Source organism: Dermacentor andersoni, chromosome 4, assembly GCF_023375885.2.
Source record: "Dermacentor andersoni chromosome 4, qqDerAnde1_hic_scaffold, whole genome shotgun sequence".
Lineage (NCBI taxonomy): Eukaryota > Metazoa > Arthropoda > Arachnida > Ixodida > Ixodidae > Dermacentor > Dermacentor andersoni.
This window is the reverse complement of record NC_092817.1, coordinates 73495618-73519595: the sequence shown is the minus strand read 5'-3', so window position 1 is coordinate 73519595 and position 23978 is coordinate 73495618. Positions and strand designations below refer to the sequence as shown.

Here is a 23978-nt window from a genome sequence, read left to right as displayed (position 1 = left end):
CCGTCGACACCCCCCTGCAAAATATTATCCTGGCCCGCCCGCAGCACTTGCTCAGACAGCCAATCAGGGGCTCTTGTGCCCTCATCGTGCAAAATGGTGAAAGTGCAAGTTGTTTCGGTGCTTTTCTGGTCCATTGTGTGTGTGCCTTGTGGGCCTTCTCCCGCAGTGTTGCCGTGATGAAGCGGCAGCATTTGCCTTTTGTCGTGAAGCTCGAAATCATAAATCGGGTTGAACGCAGTGAGAAGTCGGATGTGTCCCCGCAACGTGAATGATTCCGAGGAACACTCTCAGGACGATCTTGAAGAATAAGGTAGAAATTAGGGTTAAAGCGGCCACTCTCTCGCCCCGGTGCCCGTGGCGCCCGACGTGTACGCACGGCCGTGTACGAGTGGTTCATCCGAAATTTCTTCAGCCGTGCCGGCTTCCGCGTGCTCGGCGATGACTGTAAATTCTGATGAATGCGACGCAGCCATTGCCGGTGTTGCTGAAACTTGCAGCGAGCTGTCAGAATTTCCGGAGGTTATTGACGAATCAACAGAGGACGACTTTGTGAGTGCAAATGATGGTGTCGCGACCATGGGAGAGCCCGAAAACGAAGACTCCATCGTCGACGTCGTACCGAGCACAAGTGAAAGTGGGCACAACGAGGAAAGCAACGACGGTCCTTTGCCTACATCCTCCGAAGCGATTGGTGCGCTCGCACTAGTCCGGTGCTTCTGCGCGAATGCGGAAGGTTGCGGCCTCAGCTGCTCCCGACTCCTTAGACAATGTGAAGAAATGCATGCGTCGCAGGCAGCGAAATTGCCCGAGCAGAAAGAAATGCAGGACAATGTCATGCGAAACTAAGCTAGTTTCATCAATAAAGTGATTTTATAAATGGTATGTGCTTTTATAACATCCATTTATTCAGCAGGCTTATAACGAATTATGCTCTATATCGAACTGATAGGCGTTATTTTGCGAGTTCGATATAGCCGGGTTCGACTGTAATAACGCATGAAATAGAGCTGGCATCAACTGAACCCGTGAGATCAAAGCCTTACAGGGTGCCTCCACGACAGAGAGAAATTATGGAGGTAGAGATATGGTGCATGCTGGAGCTGGGAGTTATTGAGCCCGCTGAGAGTGACTATACGTCACTGCTAATGCTTGTAGACACCCCTAACAAGGACCCTCGTCCGTGTGTTGATTACAGGAAGTTAAATGCCATAACTAGGGATCAGCTGTACCCGATACCCAACATTGAGGAACGAATTGAAAGAGTTAGCGCTGCTAAATACATTTCCACTATAGATCTCGTGCAGGGATACTGGCAAGTTCCCCTTTCAGACAGTGCCAGCCGCTATGCCGCATTTATCTCACCTGTAGGCCCTTTTCGCCCTCTCGCCCTCAGCTTCGGGCTAAAGAATGTGCTGTTTAGCTTCTCTAAGTTAATGGATATTGTCCTAAAGGACTTGCAGGAGTTCGCCTTGCCATATCTTGATGCTGTAGCAATTTTTTCGGACAGCTGGGCACAGCACGTATCGCCCCTCAAACAGGTGTTCTCACGGTTGAGGGAAGCAGGCTTAGCAATGAAGGCGGAAAAGTGTAGGTTTGGCTGCTCGCAGGTTACTTATCTGGGCCATGTTGTCGGTCAGGGCACGAGACGGCCGGTTGAGCAGAAAACAGCTATGATTGGAGAATTTTCACAGCCGCACATGAAAACAGACATTCGTTCATTATTGGAACTTGCGGGGAACTACCAACGGTACATTCCGAATTACTCGCAAATAGCAAGTCCTTTAACGGATGCTCTCCGAAAGGAAGCACGGAATAGCGTGCACTAAGATAAGGACAAAGAGAACGCTTTCCAAGGTTTGAAAACACTATTGGTTTCTCGTCCTGAGCTTCACGCACCAGACTACACAAAGGAATTCATAGTTCAGTGCGCCGCAAGCGACAGGGGTATGGGCGTGGTACTTAGTCAGGTCGGCGACGATAATGAGGAACATCCTATCCTCTATGCCAGCCGTAAACTAACTGTAAGAGAGGAAGCCTACAGCGCTTCAGAGAAGGAATGTGCTTGTTAAGTTTGGGCAGCCCAGAAGTTGTTGTGTTACTTGTACAGAGCGAGGTTCATCTTCGAGACCTACCACTGTCCTTTGAGACGTGGCTCAATTAAACGTCACACAAAAATGGCCGCTTGCTCTGCTGGAGCCTCACTCTCCAAGAGTACAACTTCTCCGTTAAATACAAGAAGGAAAAGTTGCATAGCAATGTGAATGGTTTGAGCAGGCTAATTTGAATTCTGCGTTTAGGGATCCCGCCTAAATTATGGGGTTGTTATTGTCAAGTTTGTTAAGCCCAGAAGATCCCCTCTCATTTAGCAGGACTCCCTCCATGATTGCCCAATTTGTCAGCATGAAATTCCTTCAAAAATTGGCACAGCGAAATACAGCATTTTTTGTTTCTGCACTTATGTTTTCTTTGAAGTCTAGCGGGTCTAAAGTGAGATCCAAGTTACATCATCTCGGCGCAGAGCCGTGTTGTGGGGTTCGCTTTGCAGTTGCCTGTCCTTGTTGGATGTTTTGGGGCGGTGACATCATTACACAAGTGGTCGCTGCGAGCCAAGGCATCACCCCCTGACCACCAGCCGTTCTCTTCCTGCCCAGCGGTTATCAGCACTGGCCAGTCGAGATTTTCCGGGCCATGGAGGAGCTGTTACGATCAGCCTGCAGAGGTACCAACCTACGAAATTCTCCCAGCCCACCGCAGCTGCGAGGGTGGCGATCTAGAGGAGAAGCGACCTCGGAACTCTCACAGCCTGGTGCGGCGACTCGCTTTGTAAGGACGACAATGCGCCGCGTCAACATCCCATCGGCCCCACTATGTCTAGACGTGGTCGGCAGACCAAGTATTGTTAGTGGAGTCACCGTCGCCTTCACGGTTTGATTGGAGCGGGGAACTCCTGGAAGGAGATGTTTTGCGGTGCAGTCTCACGGGCACCAGAAGAGGTCACAGTCAATAGACAGATGCGGTGGCCACAGACTGCAGTGTCAACTCTGGGATCAAGAGGCGCCTGCTCGGGTCAAGACCTCTGTCTGCGAGAACCCTCTCACCTCGGTCTGTTCAGTGAAACCTCTGCGGAAGTGAGTGTGTAAACCCTCCCCCTCAAAGGCGGGTCAGTTACGATGACTTTGGACGATCTGATTGGTCGAAGGTTGAACGGCCGTTTTTCCCTCACCTAGGAATCTAGGGAAGACAGAGTGCTTATAAGCAGCTGTTGCGTGGCTGCTGAATGTGCCATTCTCTTTCAGTCGTGCTAGACTGATAAACTGTAACATTCTCAGGTAGATACTGTAAATAAATCCCATATTCCTCGTTCTCGATGAGAACAAGTCTCTCCCTTCAACAACGTCCTCAGCGTGGATGAGTTTGGACGACGGCACGGGCCAGCTACATGCCCGACCCCAACCATTACAACCTGGGCTCCTCTCTCGCGCATACACTCTGCGCTTTCTAGCGCCGCCACCACAAAGTCCGCACTTGGTACCTGTACGACTATTGCCTTCTAAATATATATGATGCACATTCAATTCCATCCATCCCCAATGACCCAAAGCGGTCATCAGGTATGGATCTCTTTTTCCAAGTTCAAGGATTTTCAAGGATTGCAAAGAGGTGTGGGAACCCTGCTACTCACAGAAGGTTCAGGTGAGGATGCACTTTCCCCTTCAACGGCTGCTCGACGGCGCTGAATGCGAATGCGCACGATTTCACTGGCACGTGTGCGGGCGATGGCTCGGCGGAGACCACCCACGTGGCCAGGCCGAAACCGCGATGCCAACATCTCTCTGAACTCTTCCATCATATCATCAGGCAGCGGTTCATCTGTGACAAAAGATAAGACACAAAAGTTACAGCAAGGTCCTCAGGGGAGTGTTGGATACCAGAATTTTACAATTAGGTGCAGCAGTAAGGGTGCACTGGAAATGTTACAATGAAATGTTTTACTGAATGAGATAAAGTATCCATAATATAAATTTTAATGAAATGAAATACTAAGTACAGTGAAAGCTCATTAATACTTACCAGACATTAACTATGCACTAATCAGCAAGTACAAGTTTGCATCCCTTTGACATGCACCACCGCTACCAACAAATAAATAAATGTGACGGCACCGTAAATGTTGCCCAAAACACCTACTTTGAGGGCCCTTCTTTCTTTTCTGGCAGTGAAAAAATTCCAGCATTCTCACAAAACTGTGCAACAGCACAAAGATACGTGTCTAAAGCAGAAAATTAATGTAGGACTGACATTAAAGCTCCTAAACAAAGCAAAAATCTAACATGCAACCCATCACAAGGCTAGCTTTGGATTTACATGGCAGGTGCGAAAGTGTCTTGGTTGGTTACATGTACTTGCTTGAACAGTGATAAGCATCGCGTGAATTTGCTGTGACCCTTCAGATTTCAGAATGCTTGACTCGTAACAAATCACACCGAAACTGACAATAAAACGGCGCAGATGTATGCTCTTAAGCATCGGCACTGGCTACACACAGAGCGGCGATTGAGTCACGTGATGCGTGGTACTTTCGTCTGTCGAACAGATTGGCCTCCTGATAACCCACCTGCTCTAGAGTTGGGAGAGCCCTTCTGTGTTTTAGAGAACTTTCTATGCAACAAATAAGAGATTGATGCAACACACTTCTCCGCTATTAAACTGAAGACCTCACTGGTATTCAGTATAACAGAATGTCCTTAATTAATTAGTTTCAGAGGGAAAGAAGCACTTGACTCAACAGAAATTCTATTGATAAAAAAATATTTTCCAGACCTTCATATACTAGAGCTGAGCTGTAATCAGTGCTGGCATACCAATTTGGTGTTCCCTTTATTAAAGGGACCCTGAAACGATTTTGATGATTTTGTACAAATCAGGGTGTCTACCAAGTTGACATTTCCAAATTCCCTGAGTTTTCTAGGTTTTCCCTGAGCACCTTTGCAAAATTTCCTGAATGAGCCAGAACATTGTTTTATGTCAAGACAGGCTGTCACTCTCTAGTAAGCATGTTGAAACAAAAAAAATGACTTAATCCAGTTTGAATAGTAAGAAGTAATACCTATTTTATTTAAAAAGAAAACAGAGGACACAGCGAAAAAAATTGTAAAACCCATTCCAAATTGAGTTGAACATTTTCAAATACGAATGAAAAGGAGATGCATACATAAGTAAATATTTTTGAATATGAGCTATTTGTATCAACTGATAGCAAGCTCATTGGTATGAAGCCTGAACTTTGTCACAACTAACATTCTCTCTCACCAGCTGGAAAGTCAACCTCAACTGTACTGACATACTCTCAGCCCATACACAACATCTCAGTGTTGGGTTTCACTGCTTTAAAGAGTTTATTTTGGTTTGAATGAGGGACACCTGCATCTCGGCGTCAGTCAACACTGCTTCTTGAGCTCAAGCTCCTTCAAGAAGGCGGCGGCACACTTCCTTTCCCCTTAATTCCTTAGTGCATTGGTCCTTTCTGTTCTCATCCTCCTTCTGCCACACGTTCACCCCTTGGGTCATTTGAAGTATCCTCTCGGTCAGTTGTACAGTCAACGTCCGATTTTTCAGACTCCCTAGGGGCCGCAAAAAAAAACATCCGAAAAATCGGGCAGTCTGAAAAAAATGAATGCATGTCTGCCCTTAAGGGCTAAAATTGCCACAGGCACGTCCGAAAAAGCTTTTAAGGCCTGCCGGTACACTTATTAGGCATATCGGTGTTCATACTGTGACAGGAGATGGGAGTGCACGCGTGTATAATTAAGGAATACCGTATTTACTCGCATAATGATCGCACTTTTTTGTCAGAAAAAATTGACGCAAATTCAGGGGCGCGATCATTACACGGGTTAAATTCCCCGCGAAAAAAAAAATTTTTTTTTTTTCGTCCCCCATTTGCTGCGGGATGCAGGTGCGGGACACCAAAACAAAAATGGCGGCCGCCTGAGCAAGCCGAACGCGCCGAACACGATTTTTTTTTTCTTCTCGTGAGTGCATTACATGCATTGAAACAGTTTTTTCTGTATCAGTAATGAATAATATCGTTAATATCGGCAAGTTTGCGGCAATAACGTAGCCATGTCCACTTTGAGGGGGCAGAAACAGATGGGCGCGCTTAGCTGCCAGTGACATAGAAACACATGGCGGGCATGCTGCAGAAACTGCGGCATCTGTCTTCACTACTATCCTAATACCGCACGTTTGCGCTAAGGGTGGGTGAATATCTTAGCTGTGTTACAAGCGTTGGCGTATGAATAAGGTACACTTTTAACGTATCAGTGTAAACGTGGCTACTATCGTTGCCGCTTGCGATTTGTTGCTTGCCCACGAGTGCAGATGAGAAGAATCGAAAGGCGCCTTTTTTGTTGTTGACCACAACCATTATAAAGCCTACACATAATACCGTATTTACTCGCATAATGATCGCACTTTTGTGTCAGAAAAAATTGACGCAAATTCAGGGGTGCGATCATTACGCGGGTTAAATTCCCCGCGAAAAAAAAATTTTTTTTTTTTCGTCCCCCATTTGCTGCGAGATGCGGGTGCGGGACACCAAAACAAAAATGGCGGCCGCCTGAGCAAGCCGAACGCGCCGAACACGATTTTTTTTTTCTTCTCGTGAGTACATTACATGCATTGAAACAGTTTTTTCCGCATCAGTAATGAATAATATCGTAAATATCGGCAAGTTTGCGGCAATAACGTAGCCATGTCTACTTTGAGGGGGCAGAAACAGATGGGCGCGCTTAGCTGCCAGTGACATAGAAACACATGACGGGCATGCTGCGGAAACTGCGGCATCTGTCTTCACTACTATCCTAATACCGCACGTTTGCGCTAAGGGTGGGTGAATATCTTAGCTGTGTTACAAGCGTTGGCGTATGAATAAGGTACACTTTTAACGTATCAGTGTAAACGTGGCTACTATCGTTGCCGCTTGCGATTTGTTGCTTGCCCACGAGTGCAGACGAGAAGAATCGAAAGGCGCCTTTTTTGTTGTTGTTGACCAAAACCATTATAAAGCCTACACATAATAAAGGAAAGTTTGGTTGTACCTCTTTTTGTCATGGAAGTGCGGAAAGTGATGAAAGTAATGAAATGAGGCATCTACTTAAGAGTGTTTGGTGCGTCGTGCAGACCGCTTGGTTCGTCTTGAATAGTCGTTCGCGTAGCATTCAACAGATGGTAAGCGCGATCATTATTAGCTAGACTTGGCACACGACATATCGCTGCAGCAAGTTCGGGGTGCGATCATTACGCGGGAAATAAAAAAAATAGGATTTTGACGACAAAATTCAGGGGTCCGATCATTACGCGAGTGCGATCATTATGCGAGTAAATACGGTAAAGGAAAGTTTGGTTGTACCTCTTTTTGTCATGGAAGTGCGGAAAGTGATGAAAGTAATGAAATGAGGCATCTACTTAAGAGTGTTTGGTGCGTGTAGACCGCCTGGTTCGTCTTGAATAGTCGTTCGCGTAGCATTCAACAGATGGTAAGCGCAATCATTATTAGCTAGACTTGGCACACGGCATATCGCTGCGGCAAGTTCGGGGTGCGATCATTACGCCGGAAATAAAAAAATCATATTTTGACAACAAAATTCAGGGGTGCGATCATTACGCGAGTGCGATCATTATGCGAGTAAATACGGTACATACTGTGTCCCATGACAATTGCCCTTTCCCACGCATGTTATCCTTCATCGCGTAACACTGCTGTACTACGGCAAAGCTAACTTCGGAGACTGGCATTACGCAACACGCTGTGCTCTGCGAGCTTCGAAGCTAATCGCAAGGATTACAAAGGTGGAGTCAGTGCCATTGCTGAAAGCGGCGAATTCTTTCAATGAAAAACACAGCACCGCATGGCAAGATGCTTAATAGCAAACGTAGAAGCAGCTAAGCCTAACGTTGCTGCGGTGGTGGCTTCGGCTTCCAGCGGATCTGCGTGCGAGAGTGGCGGTTCGAGGCGGCGAGATGATCAAAATGGCAGCAATGGTGGCTTTGATTAATGCCATTTCAGACCTGCAGTCAGGGCAATATACATTGACTACATGGAGTACGTGGTGGTGCCACAAAGCCGGGTGAATTATCGGGCATGTTCGAAAAATTGGGCGTCTGGAAAATCGCTCGTTAACTACTCTGGCAATACCTCGTGCCGATGACACGGCATCAATCACGGTTCGTTGCAATTCCTGTGTTACTGGAGCCAGCGTTAACACGACTTTCGTTCCCTTTCAATTAAGTTACAGCTAATTTTCCCTGATAAAAGCACAAGTTCCCTGAGTTTTCCCTGAGTATTTCCAGACTTCAAATTCCCTGAGAATTCCCTGTTTTCCTGTTTGGTAGACACCCTGCAAATGTACTGAGTCGCTAGGCTAGGTCCTCTTGATCATTATGTGATGCATTTGAAACCTGTAATTTATTATAAGGTTTTAAAACGTACATCGGTACCGATCGCAGCATGCTACTCAGCGGAATTTTCAGCTGCCCCTGACTGTTTGACGCTAGGTGCCCCAATGATTCTGTAGGGCGAGCTATCCGATTGGCTGCCCAGGACACATCATCGATAATTTTTCCAACTTTATGGTGAACAAATATTGTTCGTAATAGTTGGAATGTTAGTTAATTTATTTCTATTAAAAGAAAGTAACAGAAAAAGAATGCACACTGACAATTTCTCACTATTAAGCACTTCTGTCACAAAGCAAGTGTCATCTGCATGTGTCACAATGGGCTCCGTGTTGACGAGAGCTCCGCGGTCAGTGTTGATTTCGATCTTTGTCTTCGCGAGCACCATGGTTTGCCCTTGTTACATTGTGGGCTGCAAACGCAGGGATTGGCAATATGTCAAGCTGCGACATCGCATCCGTCTGCAAGGCAGCAGACAAGCAGAGTGGCTGCAGTGTGTCGGACTGTCGCTATCCAATCAGTGCCAGGATTTTTGCATTTGCGGCCGTCCGTTTACGCCGGAGGATTACTACCACAATAGTGTTTCACACCTCCGTTATTCAGGTAAACACAAGTGCAAGCAGGCTCGGCCTGGCTGTTTCACCATGTCATTTCACAGGATGAGCAGAAGCACAAACGCGTATAGTCTGCACGGTGCAGCCACCTGATGGCACAGAGCTCAACCAAACACAGTAGCAATAACGAAGTGTATTCTACTTCGCTGCTGGTGTAAATTTTTCGCAGGAGCGTAATCACGAACACATTGTTTTTTGAAGTGTTTAAAATGTTTCGCACTTGGTTAGAGCAATATCAGCTCTTTTTTTGGCTGGTTAAGCTCGGTGCCACCCAGTAAGTGGGTCGTGCAAAGCGATCAGGATGCTGATGTACATCTACGCTAAAGCTCCTTCATTAGCTTGAGTTTACGCATCCACCTATCAGTCAAAACGGCCAGCTCGCCTGTGGTTACCGGAATACCGGACATGCTCGGCGCTGTGACAGAATGCTCACAAAGCACACTGCTTCGATAGTTCTTGCTTGGGGTCGACTGCCAGGCAGCTGGCAGAGAGGTTGGACAGGCTTCACGCTCGCTCCTAGACAACCAGACGTAGACGACACGACATGCCATCATGATGCAGAGCCAGTGAAGGCAGAGCTTAGCCCCGATCATTTGGTGGACGAGTTGAGGAGAAAACACAGGGCTATGGAGAAGGGTAACTTGTAATTGTCCATAGCTCTATTAATATGAGACGCTTCACGCAAATTGTGGTGTGAATGATTAACTGTAGCTGTACCCTACGCGTCTACAAAATTTGTCCAAACCGTTTCAGGAAACCTTTAAGAGTAGACTATACATAATATCTCCATTCCTATGCAACTAAGCTACTGATAGAGAAGAAAGAAAACCGAGGGCCCAATTTTTATTAATCGTATCATAAGAAGCCCAACAAACAGGCACCAAGGGCAGCATAGGAAAAATGTGCGCTTATTAATTGAAATGAAGAAGTGTTAAATTAATGCAAAGGAAAGCGGATGAGAGAACAACTGGCTGCAAAGAGGCACAAACCCACATGTTCACATTACGCTTGTGATGCTCTCACCAATTCAGATACCATGGCGCCGGCGCGTTTTCACATTCACTTTCTGGGGGTATTCATGCATACCTACTAGAACTAAATCTGGAAGTGTTAGCCAGCGCCACCACTTCTGGCCTTGATGGCGGATGTGAAACATTCTTTTTTGTCGTAGGCATCACATGTACGAGATCCTTTTGGGTGAACTGGCCAATGAACCCACACATACTGCCCAAAGACATCAATGCTGCCGGATACGACGCCTTACCATGTAATGAACGAGAAGAAAGAAAACTGAGGGCTTGATTTCTATTCCCCTATGCTGTCCTTGGTACCTATGTTCGTTGGCTTTTTATGATAAGTTACCTATAGCTAGTTACATTCTTGTTATGCAATGCTAGGAGACTCCCGAGCATGTGCACCATCGCATTTTCTTAGTAAAAAATTTGTAAGCAGTAAATTTTGAGAAAGCTTTTCTAATACAGTCAGAACTCATTAATTCAAACACGCTTAATCTGAACTTTTGGATTACTTGAACTTAGGCTGTGGTCCCGTCAAAGCTATGTGTATTCCAATGGGCAAAAACACCCGGTAATTCGAACTTGCGAACATTTGCAACTGTTAATTCGAACATACTGCGCTCCGACAATGCTCTCAGCAACGCATGAAATCACATGGCGGCGCCTCGGACCAGCATTCCTCTGACCTCGCCATAGAGGAAGAGCCTAGGAGAGACTCCCCAACGCCCCGCATGACGAAAAAAAAAAAAAAAAAGAAATACCATGGCAGAAATTTGTGAGCAGACGTGTGCAGGTGGGCATCGCCGATTACATCTATCCGTGTAAAGGTCCGGGTAGTAGTGATGGTAGGCCACCAGGTACGGATATGTATTTGTTTGTAAGAGGCGCCATACCATCGCTTGCCGTCTACTCAGCGAGGAGTGTGCCAGGGGAAATGGACCCTTCCCAATTTATAGTGTTTGGTGCTCTCGTTAAAGCTGGTCATCCGGTCTCTCTCCAATCCCAGTATTTGTTGCGTGCCACCTGCTCGGCATGTCAGTTATCGAGCTATTTCATTCCCGGGAAGGGAGTGTGCGGGTGCCCATATAATGTGAATGTCGTGATCTTGGTGATGGGTGTCAAACTTTTAGGATATGCCCGATAATTTGGACCTCATGGCACCGCCCTGTATGCCATAGAGCCAATGTAAAAGAATGTCTCAAATTTCGGATGCAATGAACTTCACCATCCGATTTTCCTGACATTTTGCCATGACCGCAGGACCAAAACGGCATTACTCAAACCCACCAACAGTGCCATTTTGATTATCTCGCCGGGTCGAGCCAGCACTTTCGCATGCAGATCCGCTGGCAGCCATAGCCACAGTGCAGCAGCACTAGGCCTAGCTACTTCGCTGCTGTTAGCAATGGCGCCGACTCCGCCTTTGTAATACTCGACAATGGCTTCGGAACAAGGAGAGCATGGCGCACTGCATAAGTCAGCTTCGCACCAATACAGCCGTGTTGCGCGGCGAAGCATACCAAAAGTTAGAAGGGGGCAATTGTCACAGGTCATGGCATGTTTCCTTTTTATACCCGCGTGCACCTGCCGTCTGCTACAGCAGTAGAAGCAAGGATACATCTAATAACTGTACTGTCAGGCCTTTATTACAGCTATTTCAAACGCGCCTGCGGCAATTTGAGCTACTAGGGACAGTAAAAGGCACGCATTCATTTTTTCAGACCGCCCGATTTTTCAGACATATTTGTGGGCCCTAGGGAGTCCGAAAAATCGGACGTTGACTAATTTGTAAACATGTGTGAATAAATCTTCTGGAACTTCCCACTCATGTGTTAGCTCAGTGCACATGCACCATTGCAGGTAGGTTGAACTTCTTTTAATTCGAACAAATTTTCTGGCCCTTTCGAGTTCGAATCATCGAGATTCGACTGTATTTGATTAGGCATTCAGCTTTTTAAAAATACTCGATACAACTCGATCTTCAATTCCAAATCAAATATTCGGTATTCATACACCCATAGTTAATTCGGACAACTCTGAGTTCGGTGAGTGCCGCAAATGTGCGACATAAAAGAATGAAATGGTGTTGGTGCCCACCGAAATGAAGAGGCGGTGGTTTGCATCGCCATAGTCATCAGTGGAAATTGTACATGAATGACAGCAACACCAGGACAATTCATGCCTACTTGTGCCCTTAGAGTCATCACTTTTGTGTGGACCGCCGCGTGCAGCACTGCGATTTCGGCGGTAGTTTCACTTTGACTGGGTGTGCGTGTCAGCAGCGTGCCTTCGTGACTGTGTAGTCATCATCCACGACTGCGTCGATGCGACCGCAGTTTCGTCCGCAGTTTCAGCAAGAGGTAGTTTTGTTTTGACTCGGTGCGTCCATCGGCCATGCGTCTTCAAAAATACAAAGCCGCCGTACGTGAACGCGCCGACAGCAGCCGTGATTTTGTCTAGAGCAGTTGCAGCGATTTTACTCAGTACAAGGCTGTCGAGGATGAATAGCACCATCTACATCGTGATGGGCAATCACCTGGTGGCATTGGCGAAAAATAATCGGAATGTGCAGGCAGTAGTGATAAGCGTGTCTCAGATAAAGACGTGTGCCACGGCTGCGCTGTAGAGGAAGTTGCGAGGCCTTCTCCGCTGCGAGTGTGAATCAGTCATGAGATGACGAGAATTGCAACTTCCACATTTCTTTAGTGCAAAATGGAAACAGTATGTGTTGACTCATTCAGCAAATAAAAGCGTGTTGACATATGTTGAATTCCAATGGCGGAGTCGGAGCAAGTTTTTCTGCTCGTTTCGGAGCAAGTTTGTTCCAATGACAGAGTGAGGGCGGGAGTAAGGTGTTCCAATGAGAGTCGGAGTGGATTCAGAGCGGGAGTCACTCCGTGGAGCAGAAAAAAATGCTCCGCCAAAATCGGCGGAGTGGACCGGAACTCTGCGTGACGTATTTCCTTTACCACGTTTGTCTGCTGGGTGGCGCCACCGGTCACGACTCGCGAGGAAGCAAAAGCTGCTGCAAGCTTGGCGAGATGTCCATTCCGCACTTTTAAAAAAACAACAGGTGAACGGCACTGAAGAGAGAAGTGACCGCTGCGGCGGTGCTGGGAGCAAACAGCGGAAGGAAATGACAACACGCAATGTACGCTGGGTAACTCGGCGATACAAGTTCAGCTTCCGCCTTGCTCCGGCGGCGCAGGTTGTGTTCCACTCGCGGATTTGGAGGCGTTGCTCTACGCCAGAGTCGAGTGCTCGCTCGCGGAGTCCGTCGGCTGCTCCGACTCCGCCATTGGAATTCAACAATAGTAAGCATTTGTTTATTGTTTTCTTGATGCCCTCGATAATTCGACATTCGGTCAATTCGGACATTTCCTTCAGTCCCATAAAATCTGTATTGCCAAACTGTGCTCGTATATCTGGCTGCTAGATACCATGTGAACAAGAAAATGCGCAAGGCATGCGTGATTGAGAGCAGCAGGCACCCATCATGGCAGCTTCGCTGCAGTCCTTGCCCACCCACGTCACATAAAATCAGGCATGCACTCAGTTTCTTCTTCGGTAGCATCAAGTTTTCTCACTAGTCATCGAATTCATCGCTATCACTGCCGATCCTGCTGTGGTAAGCATCTTCACCTATCTGTTTCCAAGTGCATGCGGCATAGTGACGTTGGAAGTGTACTGCGGTGCATGCCTTTAAGGGGGGACGTGGCGTTCGATAACAACTTTCCTATTTCTTCACGGATTTTTATGAAAATTGGCAGACTTATTAGCAAAGTTTGTGTGATACTACTGTATAAATTTTATAAAAATATCTTTAGAACTTATTTATGTATAATATTTATCTCCTTCTGGCATTGTTCCAAGCCTGAATCACTTAAAAAATATGACAGAACACTTGTGCAAAGCACTGTGCATTTCCAAGATGAATGGTTGAGGTCGTGACATTTTTAGATTTTTTTATTTGCAATGCAATTTCTCTTAGTTCTCATTTTTTAAAAGGTGGCTGTACCACAGGCGCAGTACCAAAAAGCATAGCCTTTGAGATTTGTGGCTGTTACTCAAAGGAAAGCATTGCTGGGATACGTGTTTGGATGCCACCTATATGTATAGTGGGACTCGGCAACGTGCAGCCGGTGCAGCTATGAGAGTACCATGGGGGCCAACGTCACAGCAGGTTGTGGTGCATTTTGCGAGTGCATTTTAGAGCGCAACTCTTATTTTTGTGGCGAGCGTCGGCGGTGGAAAGGCGCGTTTATATAGTCCTGATGTTTTCGTTGCACATCGCTTGCGGCCAGTCGTGCTATGCCGCTTGCGCTGCGTCACCCGAAATGCCGTCCCCTCTATACTGCACCGCGTGCACTGCCGAGTGCTCTCTGCACAGCAAGAGCAGAACGGTTCGCAACCCGTGCTCCGCTTTGAACAGGTGTCTTCAACCATTGGTGAAGTGACGTGGGCACCTTTTTTCTCCACACTATGCATTGTGGGTCAGCACAGTTGGCGAACGCGTGGATGGAGTAAGAGCCATCTTGACATTGGGCTGCATTAGCCACATTGGTTACATTGGCTGCGCCAGTGCATCAAACTATATGTGTTGTTGTTCTCGCCGACAAGACGTAGTGTCTATGAGCACGTGCTCGTGCTAGGTCAGACTGTATACGCGCCTTAACCGGGCTATTTTTTTTTCTCCGGCTTTCATTAGTTCAAATTCTGTATAATTCGAATTTTCGTAGCATCCTCGTGGAATTTGAATGAACAAGCTTTTACTGTATCAATGACAGTTGAGTGTGCCCAATTTTTTAGTGACTTCGGGTCGCATGTTTTCCTGGTTACTGCATTTTTTTCTCGAGTGTTTTTCCAAAACATAGGAACAAGGTTATACTGCATCTGTTACATGCTGATACTGGCAAGAAAATTTTTATATTTACTTCTCTGTATGTGATAATTTGTTATTGCTTTTGTGTTTACTATATTGAGGTTTGACTATCGCTTAGCCTCAAAGATTCAGGGTATACACACTCTTAGAGATTACACTGTGGCTACTCCCTGTTTTCTCTATGAAGGAACATATGGCCTTTTCCGAGCAGGTGCAAACGGTATGGGTAAACGATCGCATGCGGTACTTCAGCTGATCTAACAAAGTGGCCTGAAAGTGTTGGCATGTACAACGCATGTGCAAAACATACCTTCCAGTGGGGCATGATCAGGGGCACAGTCGGGGCAGTACCACTCCTCTATGGGCACAGAGTCCAGCGGCGGGCTCAGGCACTCGCAGTGGTAACCCAAGTCACAGGCATCACACAGAAGCAGCCGATCCTCGCGATCACACCGACCGCACACTTCACAGTACGTCAAGTCCTCCTCTTCCTGCTGCTCCTGTGCCTCCCCCTCACCAGGGACTGGTACTGAGATTTGGTGGACCACTCGGTCTCCCTTGCGCACCAAGATGAGCCGAAACACAGACCGGTCCACGGGGCATGTGTTCATGTTCTGTGCACGTGAACACGCCCAGAGAAAGATATTAAGGATACGCTTGTGTAAATATTTGATATTTTCCATTATTTGATCAAATATTATGCTATTTGGTGTTTGTTTTAGTTGAAATTACAGTACTCACGAATTTTAAGTGTTAGGAACAAATGAATATAAATTTAAAAACATGTACAATCGGGAGTTTCAGTTTCGGTGAGCAAGTTGTATTGCCATTGACACTGTTCATAGCAAAGACAGGCCATGGACAAATGGTACTTTAGGCTGCAACGAACCACAACGAAATCGTCCATCGTAATGTAGACAGCAAATTTATCGTTTGCCTGCAGATCACACTCAAGGGCTTCCATTTTGAGCAGTAGTGGTGTTTCCAGCATCTGCCACGCAGCATGCCTTGTAGCCAAAACAAATTCAGAAAGACTAACTCTTGGGCTGGCTGATTTCGCATTCTCATAAAGGCAAGTCTGACTGCAGAATACCAGACTGACACCACGAGACAATGACTTGTCTGTATTGTGCCTCTGTTTAGTATCCTGCCTTAATATATTCCTTCAAGGGTTGAATTTTTTCATGCAAACTGTGCGCTTGTGGTCAATTTCTTTAATGGCAAATTCCTGTATAGAAAATGATAAAAATTCATGAATACAGCACAAATTTCTACCAAGCAATATTTTCTTTGAAGAACGCTTTACTCGCACAACAGTATACACACAAATATGCTATACAGTAAGAGAGAGAAACAGATAAATAAATTTTACCAATTGACCAGACTTTTTTGACTTGCAAGAGATCGAGAAAAGGGCTTAGCAAAATTTATGGCTATCAATTTGTTGTTCCAAAAACACACTTGATTCCAAGAAGATATGCATCAGAAATAAGTCGCAAGAAGAAACGCTTGAGCAGTAGCCAGGAGAAGAGGCAATGTGTCCAGCCATATCAAAATCGCAACTGCACACACCCCTGTGTACAGTGAAATCTCGATATATTGAACTTCAGAGGCTGCGGTAAATTGTTCGTTATTCTGAAAGATCGCTATAGTGAGAGCCCCAGAATTAACCCTTCTGCCCATCAACCCATCAGTTCATAAGTTGTCACCATATGGGCTATCCACGATAAGTCGTTGTTGGCTCTTGGCATGTGCTGTTGTTATTTGTCATAGATTCCACTGCCACGCACCCCCAAAGCACCGTATAAATTATGAGTGACTCGCGCAAAGCAGATGCTGATGCCAAAAAAACTACTGACAAAAAGGTAGCTCCATGTCGCTTCCAAAGCAGAATGTTTCTTGTTTTTTGTTTGTTTTTCACATTTCTTAATGTGGACACAACTGACTTGCTCAAGACAGACACATGAACTATGCCAAAGCGCAAGTGGGCATAAACGACAGCATCTGTAAAGTGCGACCGTGTGGCATCCCCACGAGTGTGGAGGTTACATTATTTCATCACACGCGAAGAAAGAAGCGCGAAAGAAAGAGGCGTGAGCAGAAAGAAGGGTGAAGGAAGGAAGAGACGTGCCTCCATTGCTAGGCGACACTTTACTGGGCAGAGCATGCGCTCGCGAAACCTGATGCGCCGTCATCTCCACTCGCCCACATTCTTTTTTTTCTCAAACGCCATCTCAGGTTTTCCGAACCCATGCACTCCGACATCCGCTCTCTGCACCTTGTAGTCTGCTAGCCTACTGTTTCAGCTACAGTCGAACCTGGCTATATCAAACTCACAAAAAAACGCCTATCAGTTCGATATAGAGCATAATTCGATATATAGTCCTGCATTTTCTTCTGCTTGGGCAATTTCGCTGCCAGCGACGTACGCACTTCTCCACATTGTCTAAGGAGTCGGAGCAGCTGAGGCCGCATCCTTCTGCATTCGCGCAAAAGCACCGGACTAGTGCGAGCGCACCAATCACTTCAGATGACGTGGGCAAAGGACCGTCGTTGCTTTCCTCATTGTGCCCAATTTCACTTGTGCTCGGTACGATGTCACCATGGCTGTCCTGTGGTCGCGACACCATCATTTGCACTCACAAACTCGTCCACCGTTTATTCGTCAACAGCTTCCGGAAATTCTGACAGCTCGCTCCAAACTATGACAACACCGGCAACGGCTTCGTTGCATTCATCAGAATTCTGAAAGGCGAATTCTGCCGCTTCATCACGGCAACAGTGCAGGAGAAATCCCACAAGACGAATACACAATGAACCAGAAAAGCAGCGAAACAAGTCGCACTTTCACCATCTTGCACGACGAGGGCACAAGAGCCTCCAATGGGCTGTCTGAGCAAGCCATGCGGGTGGGCCAGGATCATTTTTTGCAGGGGGGTGTCAACGGATCGCTCAACGCAGCGCAGTCACGGTAGGGAGCGTGATTAGATGGAGCCGCGCCGCCTGGTTTCCCCGCCACCATGAGGGAGAGCCAAATTCTGGGGGCATTTTTCCGCAGCTTGACGTTCAATATATCAGGAGTCGCTGCTATTTTTGTTCGATGCAAGCGGAATTTTTGCTATATATACTCAATGTAACTACCGTATTTACTCGCATAATGATCGCACTTCTTTGTCAGAAAAAAATTGACGCAAATTCAGGGGTGCGATCATTACGCGAGTTAAATTCCCCGCGAAAAAAAAAAATATTTTTTTTCGGCCCCCGTTTGCTGCGGGATGCGGGTGCGGGACACCAAAACAAAAATGGCGGCCGCCTGAGCAAGCCGAACGCGCCGAACGCGATTTTTTTTCCTTCTCGCGAGTACATTACATGCATTGAAAGTTTTTTCCGTATCAGTAATTAATAATATCGTTAATATCGGCAAGTTTGCGGCAATAACGTAGCCATGTCCACTTTGAGGGGGCAGAAACAGATGGGCGCGCTTAGCTGCCAGTGACATAGAAACACATGGCAGGCATGCTGCGGAAACTGCAGCATCTGTCTTCACTACTATCCTAATACCGCACGTTTGTGCTAAGGGTGGGTGAATATCTTAGCTGTGTTACAAGCGTTGGCGTATGAATAAGGTACACTTTTAACGTATCAGTATCAACGTGGCTACTATCGTTGCCACTTGCGATTTGTTGCTTGCCCACGAGTGCAGATGAGAAGAATCGAAAGGCGCCTTTTTTGTTGCTGTTGACCACAACCATTATAAAGCCTACACATAATAAAGGAAAGTTTGGTTGTACCTCTTTTTGTCATGGAAGTGCGGAAAGTGATGAAAGTAATGAAATGAGGCATCTACTTAAGAGTGTTTGGTGCATCGTGCAGACCGCTTGGTTCGTCTTGAATAGTCATTCGCGTAGCATTCAACAGATGGTAAGCGCGATCATTATTAGCTAGACTTGGCACACGACATATCGCTGCGGCAAGTTCGGGGTGCGATCATTACGCGGGAAATAAAAAAAATAGGATTTTTAAGACAAAATTCAGGGGTGCGATCATTACGCGAGTGCGATCATTATGCGAGTAAATACGGTATACCTTGTCCAGAAATTGTTCGATATATAGAATAATTCGATGTAAATGGGTTCGATATACAGTCAAACCCGGCTATATCGAACTCGCAAAAAAACGCCTACCAGTTCGATATAGAGCATAATTCGATATAAGCCTGCTAAATAATTGGATGTCATAAAAGCACATCCCATTTATAAAATCACTTTATTGACGAAACTAGCTTAGTTTCGCATAAATTAGTCCTGCATTTTCTTCTGCTTGGGCAATTTCGCTGCCTGCGACGCACGCACTTCCCCACGTTGTCTAAGAAGTCCGAGCAGCTGAGGCCGCAACCTTCCGCATTCGCGCAGAAGCACCGGACTAATGCGAGTGCACCAATCACTTCGGAGGAAGTGGGCAAAGGACCGTAGTTGCTTTCCTCAACGTGCCTACTTTCATTTGTGCTCGGTACGATGTCGGCGATGTAGTCTTCGTTTCGTTATCTACCGTCGTCGCGACACCATCATCTGCACTCACAAACTCGTCCACCGTTGATTCGAATGTCCCGGAAATTTTGACAGCTCGCCCCAAACTTCGGCAACACCGGCAACGGCTTCGTCGCATTCATCAGAATTTACAGTCATCACCGAGCACGCGGAAACCGGCACGTATGAAGAACGCCTCGTACACGGCCGTGCGTACGCGTCGGGCGCCATGGGCACCGGGTTGCGAGTCTGGCCACTTTAGCCCTAATCGTGCTGAGAGTGCTCCTCGGAATCTTGCACGCTGCGGGGATATAGCGTTCGGCGCGATTTATGATTTCGATCTTCACGACGAAAGGCGAATTCTGCCGCTTCATCACGGCAACACTGCGGGAGAAGGCCCACAAGGCGTAAACACGATAAACCAGAGAAGCAGCCAGACAACTCGCACTTTCGCCATCTTGCACGAAGAGCGCACAAGAGCCTCTGATTGGCTGTCTGAGCAAGCGCTGTAGGCGGGCCAGGATCATTTTTTGCTGGGAAGTGTCGACAGATAGTGATCTAAAGAAAGGAAGGACGCTTGATTCTGAAACCCGTGAGGGAGCACGGCGAAGCGTCGTCAGGGGAGAGGGAGTGGGAAGTGAAAGATGATAGAGAAAGAGGGAGGATAACAGACTTCACTATGCGCGACAGGGGGAGTGTCGACAGCTCGCCCGAACAGCCCGAGGCAGCGCGGTCACGGTAGGGAGAGCGGTTGGATGGAGCCGCGCCGCCAGGTTTCTCCGCTACCGCGAGGGAAAGCCAACTTCTGGGGGCACTTTTCCGCCGCTTGACGTTCGATATATCGGGAATCACTGCAATATTTGTTCGATGTAAGCGTAATTTTTGCTATATATACTCATTGTAACTATACCGTGACCAGAAATTGTTCGATATATAGAATAATTCGATGTAAATGGGTTCGATATAGTCGGGTCCGACTGTAGTCGGGTTCGACTGTACCGTGAAGGATTCATGGAAATCAAGAATCCCCAGATTTCTGAATATTAGTTCGTGAAACTGAGGCATTGTTAACACAGGGAAACTGAATAATGATTGTTATTCTGAAAAGTATGTTAATGTGGTGTTCGTGGTAACGAGGTTGCACTGTATAGGAATATGTGAATCACAACCGAAAGAACCACAACTGAAGGCAAAGAAAAAGAAAGCTGATTAGTATCTCTGAACTCTGGTCGCAGCCCACTAATGGAAAGGCAATGGCAGCATGTGTAAAAAAAAAGGATGGCATCTCCTACACCCAAGCTTTGGAGCTAACAAATAGATAACACGCGCATGACCACTTGACCGAGCGCTCAAAGGTAAACTAGTGGAGTCATGCGCACTGGTAAGCAGAAACACAGTTTCAAATTACATTGAGTGACTCCATAGAGATGGCAGCACCTCTCAACAACCAGTAATGTAGAAATCGTGCAAAATACGAAATACCATATCTACTCGCATAATGATCGCACCCCTGAAATTTGTTGTCAAAATTCGATTTTTTTTTCTTTCCCGTGTAATGATTGCACCTCGAACTTGTCGCAATGATACGTCATGTGCCAAGTCTAGCTAATGATGATCGCGCTTACCATTTGTTGAATGCTGTCAAATGCTACGCGAACGACTATTGAAGACATACCAATGGTCTGCAAGCACCAAACATTCTTTTAAGCAGATGCCCCTTTTCATTCCTTTCATCACTTTCTGCACTTCCAGAAAAAAAAAAAAAAAAAGCTACAACCAAACTTGCCTTGGCTTTGTTACTTGTAAGCTTCATAATGGTTCTGGCCAACAACAACAACAAGAAAGGCACCTTTTGATTCTTCTCGTCTGCACTCGTGGGCACGCAACAAATCGTGAGCGGCAACGATAGTGGACACGTTTACACTGATATGTTACAAATGTACCCTATTCAAACGTCGACGCTTGTAACACAGCTAAGTTATTCGCCCATCCTTAGCGGAAACATGCCGTATTAGGATAGTAGTGAAGACAAATGCCACAGTTTTTGCAGCATGCCTGCCATGTGTTTCTATGTGACTGGCAGCTAAGCGCGCCCATCTCTATTTCTGTCCCCTCAAAGTGGACATGGCTATATTATTGTTGCAAACTTGCCAATATTAACGATATTACTCACTAGTGATACGGAAGAAACTGTTTCAATGTGTGTAATGTACTCACGAGAAGAAAAAAAAAATCGCGTTCAGCACCTTCAGCTTGCTCCACCGGCCGCCATTTTTGTTTTGGTGTCCCGCACCATTACAGCGGCAGCCGCCTGCCTGACCTGTTGTCATCCCGCAGCAAATGCAGGATGAAAAAAAAATATATTTGCGCAGGAAATTTAACCCACGTAATGATCGTACCCCTGAATTTGTGCCAATTTTTTTTGGAGAGAAGTGTGATCATTATGCGAATAAATACGGTATAGCATTCACACCGTACATGTACGTCGAAAACCGTGTGGAACAGATCAGCGGCGCCGTACACGTATGGCAAAAACCCTCAAAGGGCTAAACCTATCACCTGCACGCAAGGCCTACACACACATGGTACAAAACACAGAAAGGATACATCGCGCTTTCATGGTTCATCTAATCATTGAACATAGCAACGGGTACTTCATTGCTTCATTTAAATTGGACTCCAGCATAAGTTTTTCAATGCCCGTTACTAGTGCTCCACAGCTGCCAAGATCAGAGGCTTGCAGTTACACTTCCAAGTTATTGACCATCAGTATGCTACCGAGCCACACACACTTGGAAGGACAATATGGTGAATGGTGAGTTGTAGTTATGTAATTTTCCAAACCAACAAGCCAGAATAAGGATTTAGTGTGTATCCACAGCTCTCTATAATGCCTCGTCACCCAAACTAATGTGAAACAAGCAAATGGAAGAAACAATGCGAATGCAGACATCCATGCCCACCTTGGCCCATTCCTGTATGCAGTCGAGGCAGAAGGTGTGGTCACAGCTCTCGGGCGTGCCCACCTCCTGTCCCAAGAAACGGTTGAGGCAAACAGCGCACCGCTCTGCCTGTGCGTCGCTCAGGTCGCTGTCGCTAGCCTCGCCTGCAGCGTCGGCTGCCTTGCGCAGAGCAGCGTGGACAGTCTTCTTGGTCGATACTGCTTCCACTGCTCTGGTGACAACCTGCTGCTGGCAACCTTCCAAGAGCAGCTCTGAAAGACAGCCCACACGAATGAGCAGCTGCACCCTCAAGCGATGCAAAAGTTCCACCTGCTAGAGATGGCATGTCGACATCATTACAGTCTATACAGTCAAAACTCATTGTGAAGTTGCTTCTTACACGAAAACACAGCAGAACCTTGTTGATACAATCCCATTTCATACGATTTCTCGGCACCAATTTGCGACTGAGAATGCAAAAAATTTGCCAATACAATTACGCTTTCTTTTTCCGGCTAAAACATTCCCGAAAAACACAGTATTTTGGCACCAACGTTCAGTACTGTATTCACTTGAATCTAACGAGCACAATTTTTCCGACAACACAGGTCCAAAAATTACATGCACGTTAGAATTGAGTACGACCCTAAAACAGTGTTACCATATTGACATCAGCAATTCAAAATGGCTGCCTCGTATGCGCTTTGAGGCAAGCTGCTGAAGCTTCCTCCGTGTGCTGTAGTATGTGTGCTTAGGTTAGTCTACAGTCTGTCTTCCCATTTTCTGTGTCTGCTCTATCAGCAAGGAAGTGTCGATTGCGAAAACGCACCCGAGTTCATCATGATGCTGAATTAAAAAGAAAGTGATCATGTGTGTAAACAGACTGAAATCGGGCAGATTCAAAGGTGTTCAGAGTTCCAGAAACTTGTGTGTGGGACTAGCGCAAAGATAATCGGAGGCGTTATACTCCGGCGACTGCTGAATATGGTGTAGCCACGTATACCCTATCTTGAAAGTGATCTGCGATCGGGACAGAGTCTACGCGTCAAGGTGCATCTAGGGCCAATAACTCTGTCTGCGTTGTGATCTCATCACTTAGTTCATGAGTTCATGAGAGGCAGCACGAAGGTCAATTCGCTCGCTCCTGCTACTGCACTTCCTCACTGCAGAGTTTTGATAGCGAGTTTTGGTGGTCATCGAGAGAGACGTGTTCATGTTTGCTTGCGCGCACATGACACCATGCTTGTTAATTTAGTTATAAGCGAATGTTTACAAGTTTATACAGCTGATAAAACTACTATCCTTACTTTGTACAGCTGTCCACTAATTTGCTATCACAATCGATGCTTCGCCTTTTGGGTGAAACTGCTACTTTTTATTTTTCACAAATTTAGTGCACTGGAAGTCAATCTTCTTTTTTTTTTTTTGACAGAGCGTTATATTTCTGTATGAAAGCATGAGGTGCATGGTACTGTAAAGGACGCTTTTCTTTTTTTTAGATCACGAAAAACGAGCGCGCGCTACAATTGAGGGCATGTTAG

General features: G+C 46.4%; 1 protein-coding gene across 4 annotated transcripts in view; it reads right to left on the bottom strand.

Moving 5' to 3' along the window:
• LOC126536319 (uncharacterized) overlaps nucleotides 1–23978 on the bottom strand; it is a 118163-nt gene that overhangs the window by 33063 nt on the left and 61122 nt on the right. For all 4 annotated transcript variants that reach the window (XM_050183238.3, XM_072287869.1, XM_050183237.3 and 1 more), the window contains 3 exons: nucleotides 22459–22709; nucleotides 15280–15583; nucleotides 3683–3870 (listed from right to left, as the gene is read on the bottom strand). In XM_050183238.3, the coding sequence (XP_050039195.2) occupies nucleotides 3683–3870; nucleotides 15280–15583; nucleotides 22459–22709 (743 nt within the window). The remainder of the gene's footprint in view (nucleotides 1–3682; nucleotides 3871–15279; nucleotides 15584–22458; nucleotides 22710–23978) is intronic.